The 8,226-nt window shown below is 36.1% G+C and overlaps 1 protein-coding gene across 1 annotated transcript; it reads left to right on the plus strand.

Moving 5' to 3' along the window:
• On the plus strand, positions 2,248-7,156 carry LOC109228819 (protein yippee-like). Its single transcript, XM_019394044.1, has 6 exons — positions 2,248-2,345; positions 2,506-2,619; positions 5,454-5,497; positions 5,780-5,888; positions 5,990-6,045; positions 6,383-7,156. Exons 1-6 carry the CDS (start codon positions 2,286-2,288, stop codon positions 6,465-6,467), a joined length of 468 nt encoding a protein of 155 aa, XP_019249589.1. The 5' UTR covers positions 2,248-2,285; the 3' UTR covers positions 6,468-7,156.

Consider the following 8,226-nt stretch of genomic DNA (forward strand, 5'->3'; position numbering starts at 1 on the left):
ATAACGAAAGCAGATACGGCAAGGAAGAAAATACTTACGTGTAAAGTTCCATTTCTCAGGAAAAGGAATATTTTATTCACCCACCAAATCAATTGTGGGAACAGCAACAAACCGGGTGTACCAGCCACGGTCGTTATTATCTTCAGGGTTAACCAAAACCTTCTTACTTCTTGAAGATAAGGTAAAAATACCATTGAGGAATAGATTGGGGTGATAAAGATGAATTAGATGAGGGAAAGAAAAGTCAACATCAGCTTTGGTTGACATATACCTCAAACAAGCTACTGCTCTCCATACGAGGGGACCAACTTGAGCCAAACAAATTTTGAAAAAACGGCAGAAATCAAGTATGACTGGGTCAATAGCAGGAATAAATCCCAAGGTAAAGGGATAAGTGTAAACGAAAGAAAAGCCAACCCTATAAGAAGATATTCTTTGGTGTGGAGTAGGAATAACTATGTGGGTGTCATCTCTCCAACGACAGTCTCTTCGAACAATTTGAATCAAAGGTTCAGTAATTAAAGAGGGATATTTATCAGCTCTCTCTACTTTAATCACTTGGTCCCGAAGGGATTCTTTGTCATGTTCGAAAGATAAATCCGTTGGCACAATTTCTTCAACCAGAGGCTCTTGGTTAGACTCAGAAGGTTCTTTGCCCTTAGAAGTGGATCTGTTAGAAAGAGAGCCTCTAGAGATATTGCCAGAACTAGAAGAAGGAGTGATGGAACCAGAGGCACCACCACGAACCGACCCTGTACCACGAAGCACACCTCCTCTGCCTCTTCTGTGTCTAGCAGGAGCATTGGGGAAACTATCAAGAATTGGGACTCTTTTAGGGTTACGATTCGAAGACGACATAGTGAGAAGGTATGAACTGAAGAAGAAGTGAACGAGAGTAAATAGCAAGAAATTTGGTAAAAAGCTTGTGAAGAAGAAGACAAAGGAAAAAGGGGGCAAATTTATATATAAACTCAACCGTCGATAATTAAGAAGTGTAATGATGGAAAGCCTATAATAAAGGCAACTATCACTTCGTGAATAGTGGAGTTAAAGAAGCCTTAGAAAAAGGCTGCAAAATCGCAAAACTAATGAGAAGGTGACATGTATATGGTGCATTAAATAGAAGAGACAATTGAAGCGTCGACACTATCATAGCATTGATTATGGCAAAAATTCCCTTTTTAATGAAGATCCACTTCCCAAATATTTAATTGATAAATAAATGAAAAGTGGGGGGACTATCTTTATTGTGAAAAAACTGAATTTATAATTGAAGGTGACGTGGCATGACACGTGGACTGGTCAAATGGTCAAAACATGATGATCAGTTAAGAAGCACGGGCAATATCAGATACGAGGAGAAGAAAGTTAAATAGGCACGAGATGCTATTCAAATGATACGAGTCTCGTATCTGTTTAACTTAATTAAAGCCAGGAGGTCAGAAGGAATTGAAGATATGAATCTGATGGCATAAAGGAGTCTAAATTCAGTATTGAATGTCAAATACGTTAGCGAATCAGTATTGAATAGGAATGATTGTGTACCGTTTCATTTAATGTCATTTAATGCTCATAATTGCCTCTTTAAGGCTAAGGCATTATACCTTTTTCTAGAAAAATCAACTATAAAAGGAGAAGGTCTCAGCATTTGTAAACACACGAAATATCATTGAGATTACATTGAAATACAAACTTATTTACTGCTTTATTATCCTCAAAAATTTCTTATTCTTTTCGTCTCCTGATTATCAGTAACCCGATTTTTCTCTTAATTTCTAGTTTTAACCGAAATTCTATTTTTTGGTTAAACAATAATATAAAATTGTCGGCAATTGTGGGAAGAGAGAAGATGGAGATTCTGGGCGTAGATTAAGGAATTTTGTTGTAAAGAAAAAGGAGAGAGAACAGGATAAGGAAAAAAAAAAGAAAAGGAAAGGATATAATTGAATTCCTTAATTGAAGGCAGTAATAATGGGGTGAGAGCCTTTTAAGGAGCAATCTACATAATTTGTAAGAAAAACCTAGATACTTATTAAAAACTACAAAACATAGAGAATATTGGTTAATAAGTTTCTAACATAGTATAAGTAGGTAAAAGTCCCAAAATTCTAGCCCAGCCCTGCTAAATCACATACTGGACTGCCTTTATTGACGGCTCTAATGCAAATTATAAAGAAAAGCAAAGAAGGAAAAAAGGAGTTAAATTCCTATTGGACAGTGGGCTTATGAAATTTTTTATAATTTTCTATGCAGTCCCTCAGCAGGTATAAATAGGTGAATAACACATGGCTCACCGTTGTGGGTGGCTTACTTGTTTTCTACTTCCAAAACTCTGCTGCAAAAAGGTAACATCAATTGTCATCCGGGGTTAATCTTTTTCTGTTTTTGTACATTGTATTATAGTGGGTCACGATCGATTGTTCCTTGATTCTTGTTTTGTTTTTTCAATCTGGGCTTTTCTTGAATTTGCTGATAAAACTCTCTCTTTTTTATGGTTTTTTGAAGGGGTATAATTTGAAGAAGATGGGTAGACTTTTTGTGATCAGTCTTGAAGGAAACATCTATAGATGCAAGCACTGTCATACCCATTTTGCTCTTCTTGATCACCTTATTTCTAGGGTATATATCCTTTTTATCTATTTATCTACATAGTCCATGATTGGCTTGTGTTTGTGTTGTAATACTTTATATTTGTGGGCTTGTGATTCTGTAGTATCCAACCCTTAGGATCAACTGCCTAATAGGCTGGCCCCTTCACCCTTCTCCATTTAAATACGAGGCTTAGTTCTCTGCGGAATCCTTATTTGATTTTTACATTGTGGGTTTTGTTTCGAATTTATTACTAGTTTCTTTTATTGACCTTGAAATCCATCTGTGGCCAACCTTAGGACCAACTGCAGCATTTGAAACTCGGGGTTAATGCCCCCCAGGCTTAGTTCTCTGACGAGTTCTTATTTATTTGATAACGTTGTAGGTTTTGTTTTGAGTTTATTAGCCTTATTTTGTTTGTTTTTATGTTCTTTATACAATTGACATTTTGGTTAGGCCTAGAAAGAAAATGATTATAACATTAAGTATCCTTCCCTTTTATTGTTTGGTCTAAGTACCAAACTAGTTGGGGTACTATATTGATCGTATGTAATCCAGATGATTATCATAGTCATTAATATTTGACTGATTTCACCAGATTGTCAAACTACTATAGTCCTCCTCCTATATCCACTTTTGAAATTGACTATAATTTGTACATAGGTGGAGTTCTTCCTTTTTGCAACTTTGGATTGGTTTATGTGTGACTGTCAAATCATTACTTTTGTGCTAGAAGGAATAAGGGTGTTTAATCTGTATTGCAAGTTCCATACTGCCTAATGTGGCTGCATGAAACTTGGTACGTGATTGCAAATGGAGAAGGAATTTGATTCTCTAACTCAGTATATCTTTTCCACGTGGAACTCTCAAAATGAAAAAAGAAAAGAAATTGTATCTACACAGAGCACAAGGGGTGGGGAAAAATGTTGGCTGAACATGGCCCAGGTTGAAGGCCAGCAGGCGCTCATGGCCTTGCCTATTCTCTTTAATCAGTGGATTATATGGTGGCTGAGGGTGTGGAACTGCTGTGATCAAGATCTTTAGGTCTCTAGGGTGGGAGGAACAGTGATAATCGCTGCACTCAACCCTGTATTCTAAGTAGCGTTCATTTTTTTGGGGAGTGCATAAATACTTCTTGGGTCGCGGTTGTGGCATCCTAGTGCCTTGAGTTTCGGAGGGGTTCTAAGCTACTCCTTATCCTTTATATTAACTTTTAGGCTATAATAAGAGTATTAGATCTCTTGTTGGTGTTGGGATGGTGCAAAATGGGACTAATCCCTTCTCAAGGCTATGTTCCATCTGGAAATGTTTTACTGCATTCTAGCCCAATGAAGGTCTTAATTAAACAATGATGTTTCTTTGGCTGCAGTTTTATAACTCTTTTATTCCATGTCTAATGAGATATCACTCAGTCTAGTTTTGAAATGATGTATGCCGTCTAAATAAGGGATTCAGGTCCGAGTGATCAGCCTTTTCAGGTGGTTCATAATACTGTCCTCTAAATCAGCCTCTTCTTGTAAATATACAGGCATGCATGGTTGTCAGTTTCGTGGAGAAATGATCATCCATCTTTCTGGTTTCTCCATTATTTGTTCAGTGTCTGAAATTGTGTACAATTGTGCCTTCTTTACTTTTATTATGTGTTTTTACCAAATCCTTTTATCTCAGCTTAGTATGGGCCTTAATTGTCTTAACTTATCCTAGTAGCCAGGTTATCCCTGATGTCCAAATTTACATGGCACGTTTCTATTTTGGTACGTCCAAAATATTATAAACCACCCTACGAATTATATTATTCTACACAAGTGATGCAATTTATGTTGATAAGTTCCAACTTTGACAATTTTCAAGATTCAAATTCATTCACCTCTTCAAATATTCAAGTTTGGGTGACTTTTTCTCTACCAAGTTGATACCATTCTCTACTATCAATGTAATGCAAAGTCCAATTAACATCTTAAATTCTATATCCGGTCAAAGACTGCAGAACCATTATATGGTTGGGGGGATTATTTATATTTGAATTCCAAAAAACTCCTAATGTGCATGCTATTGTAGATACCTTTCTTTCACCTCTGAATTGATCGATAGATGGAAAAAAAATGATATTCAGCAGGATTTTGTTTTACATAGAACAAGCTTCAAGGAAGATGAAAACTATGCAAGAGGAAGTTGGGTGGCGCGCATGAAGTCTGTGTTGTGGTATCAAATTGGGACTGGTCATAATGGACAGTGTTTCTTATTTAGTGCTTTTCTCTTGAGTTTGGACATACAACTTTGAATGGTTTAACTTCTGGCTCAAATAGCAGCAATCTGTTAATGCGTTCTTAATCTATCGCACACTGCACCTGATGGATGATATATGACCTTTGCTTCAGTATATGTGTCCAGTGAGATTGAAACTGCTTCATTAGACATTCCAACCTCTTTTTCTTGTTCTGTATATTAAGTAGGCATATCTGCTATTTCATATTAAAGCATTATCACTCAGCCTTAGCGGACTTGACTATTTGTGCGGTGAGCCAAGGTTCGCTAATTGTTTCAGATGAGGTTACCTAGTGAATTATTGGCCTTAGTTATTCTATTTCAGTTAGACAGCTAGGTCCGCAAGAGATATGTGCTAAAAGAGTTATTGAAGTTAGTCACTTTCTAATGGCTATGTTGCCTGAAAATTGCCTGAAGATAATTTGGATGTATAATAGTTCTGAGTGGTACTATTCCTGGATTCTGCTTTATGTCATCTTCATGCTACTATTTGAAAACTCTGGTTTATACGGCTATGTTTCCTGTGTGGATTAGCTATTTCGCTACAAAGGCACAGGCATATGTATCCTAACTCTCGGCCTTTCACCGTTTTTTTCCAGTCATTCCAATGCAAGCATGGGAAGGCTTACCTTTTTGATCGAGTGTAAGTGTTCAATATAACCTGCCATTTCAGATGGATTTTCTATAAATTAGTGTAAATACTTCCCCATTACCTTAATTATTTCTTCTCTCTGCTGGGATTTTGCTGCAAGTGTTTGACTTCCTAGAATGTCTTGTCTTGTCTCAACAAGAAAACCAAACTAACATATCTTGGATGCTATTTTGCGGAATGGCAGAAAATGTGCTTAGCCACTATATCCTACAGTTCATGCTTTCCGCTCACAAGAGTGTATGTTATGTTCTTCTCCTTTTGTTGGCATTGCAGTGTGAATGTTATTCTTGGAGAGAAAGAAGAGCGGGCAATGCTGACTGGAATGCACACTGTTGTTGACATATTCTGTGTGGGATGTGGCTCTATTGTGGGGTGGAAATATGTGAGTCTCCTTTTCACTATTTCACGACTCTGCATTAGTTCTTCACTTTTAATGTCTAGTTAGCATGATATGTTGTACCAACAGCGTCTTAATAATTTCAGGAAGCTGCAGAGCAGAAAAGCCAAAAGTACAAGGAAGGGAAATTCATCATTGAGAGGTATCATAGTGTTTCTTTCGCATTTCAGTTTGGTATCTAATCATGTCACAAGCTTAACCATTTGTCATACTCAATATTTCACTTCAGTATCTGCGGATAATGGTTTGACCATCAATATTTGCAAATATTGAAGTGAAATGTTGAAAACATGTTTGAAGGAGTATTTCAAGTGAAATAACGGTTCTCTCACAAAATCATAATTGTTTTCTTAAGTGAAATTCACAAATTCAACATCCAAATGCTCCTTTTCAACTTCAAAAACCTTTTTGTTTTCAACTTCAACCAAATGTTGTCCAAAATGCCGTAAATTTACTTTTTGGTTCTTGCTGCTAAGTAGGTTTAAGGTCTTGGGTCCAGATGGAAGCAGCTATTCATTAAGTCAAGATGCTCAACTTGGAGGAAGTGATACAGATGAACCTTAGAGTAATCAAATAGTATCTGTTTCAACTGTACATGCCTGCCCTCAATCTCAAATTGCTTTTAGTACATATAGACAAGTTTTGCCAGGATTATTTTAGAATGATCAATCCTCTCTCACATTAAAACAATTTTATAGGCTTTCACTTGCTTTGATAGGAATATGATATTTAGCATTGGATTGGTGTCAGTGACTATGAAGCTTTTCAGTATTCTGCTGAAGAGTTTGGTCAACTTTTCCATTTACATTCATGGATAAGGAGAGCGGGAATGAACTTTTATGTTATGTACATAATTTCTATCTTATATTGGCCAACATTGAACTTCAGCATATCCTGAAAACAACAAGTATTTGAGACTTGTGATATATTTCACCAGCTTATGAGCATTGTAAGTGGAGTTATGGAGTGCCAATGTTCTTGGGTGACAATAAGGTGAATCATGAGGTCTTAGGTTCAAATTTTAGCGGAGGTAAGATATACTAGGTGATTTCTTTTCATCTGTCTAACTCTTAGCTGCAGTTTTGCTCGGTACCTAAGCTGGTGGGAGATAGCAGATACCCGGTGAAATAGTTGAGATGCACGCAAGCTATCCTGGAAAAAAAAATCGTTGGAGAAAATATGTAATGAGATTGTTAAACAATATGCTTGTTTGGCTTCAAAGTGCCTAAAATTGATGAGAAATTTTTTTATTATACTAAGTAGATTGTAAAAGTAAAAGTTCTTGCATGAGGAAGGTTGTTTGAACTAACTAACAAATTGTAGAATCACAAATGCATTCTTTCCCTAAAAACAACTATAATAATTTTCTAGAATAAATGCGATTCCATTTCAAATACAATTATCTCCACACTTTAACAATTACAAAAAAAACGTGCTTGAAAACAAGTTTTCAAAACCATAATCAAAGTACTCATAAAAGCTAACAAAATAAAAAAGAAAACTGTTTCTGTTATAAAATAAAGACTAAAAGTAAACAAACCAGAGATAAATATAGAGAAAAGAGAAAGACTTATATATTATTCAACTTCAAACAGATGTACAAAATAAATTGCTTTGGCTCCTTATTTATAGAAGAAAAGAAGTTGATGCGAGGCTTTTAAAGAAGCTGTTGCAAGGCTATACAGGAGCTGCTTGTAAGTTGCCTGCATGAGCTACTTGTAAACTTTTCACACAATCTGCAAATCGAGCAATGGATTATTTTTTCGTCAATAATTCAAGGTAGCAAATATAGAGGGTAATTTAAACCCAACATATATTCCTAACCTTTTTTGCGGGGCCATCTTAATGCGCTATGGTGGCGCTACTAGCACATATACATCACATCAAAAAATTTATAGATGAAAAATATTTAGTTCATAACAAAAAACTAATTGTGACGGGAGTATTTATTATAATCTGTCGGTCTGAGACGAAGAAGTGATGCTGCATGCAAGATAGCATGACCCCAAAGAGTCGTGGGCAACTTTGTTTTCGTAAGCAATGGTCTTGCTACCAATTGCAACCGTTTAATAAATAACTATGCAAGGTCATTTGAGTATGAACATGAGTTACAATATGTTCAACTTTTATCCCAATTGATAAACAATAGTCATCAAAAGCTTGAGATGAGAATTTTCAGCATTATCAAGGTGAATATCCTTTATAGGATAATCGGGGAATTGTGCCTTTAATCTAATATTTTGTGCCAATAGCTTCGCAAGCGCCAGATTGCAAGATGTTAGTAGGCACACATGAGACCATCTAGAAGATGCATCTATTAGGA

Source organism: Nicotiana attenuata, chromosome 7 (assembly GCF_001879085.1).
Source record: "Nicotiana attenuata strain UT chromosome 7, NIATTr2, whole genome shotgun sequence".
Classification (NCBI taxonomy): Eukaryota; Viridiplantae; Streptophyta; class Magnoliopsida; order Solanales; family Solanaceae; genus Nicotiana; species Nicotiana attenuata.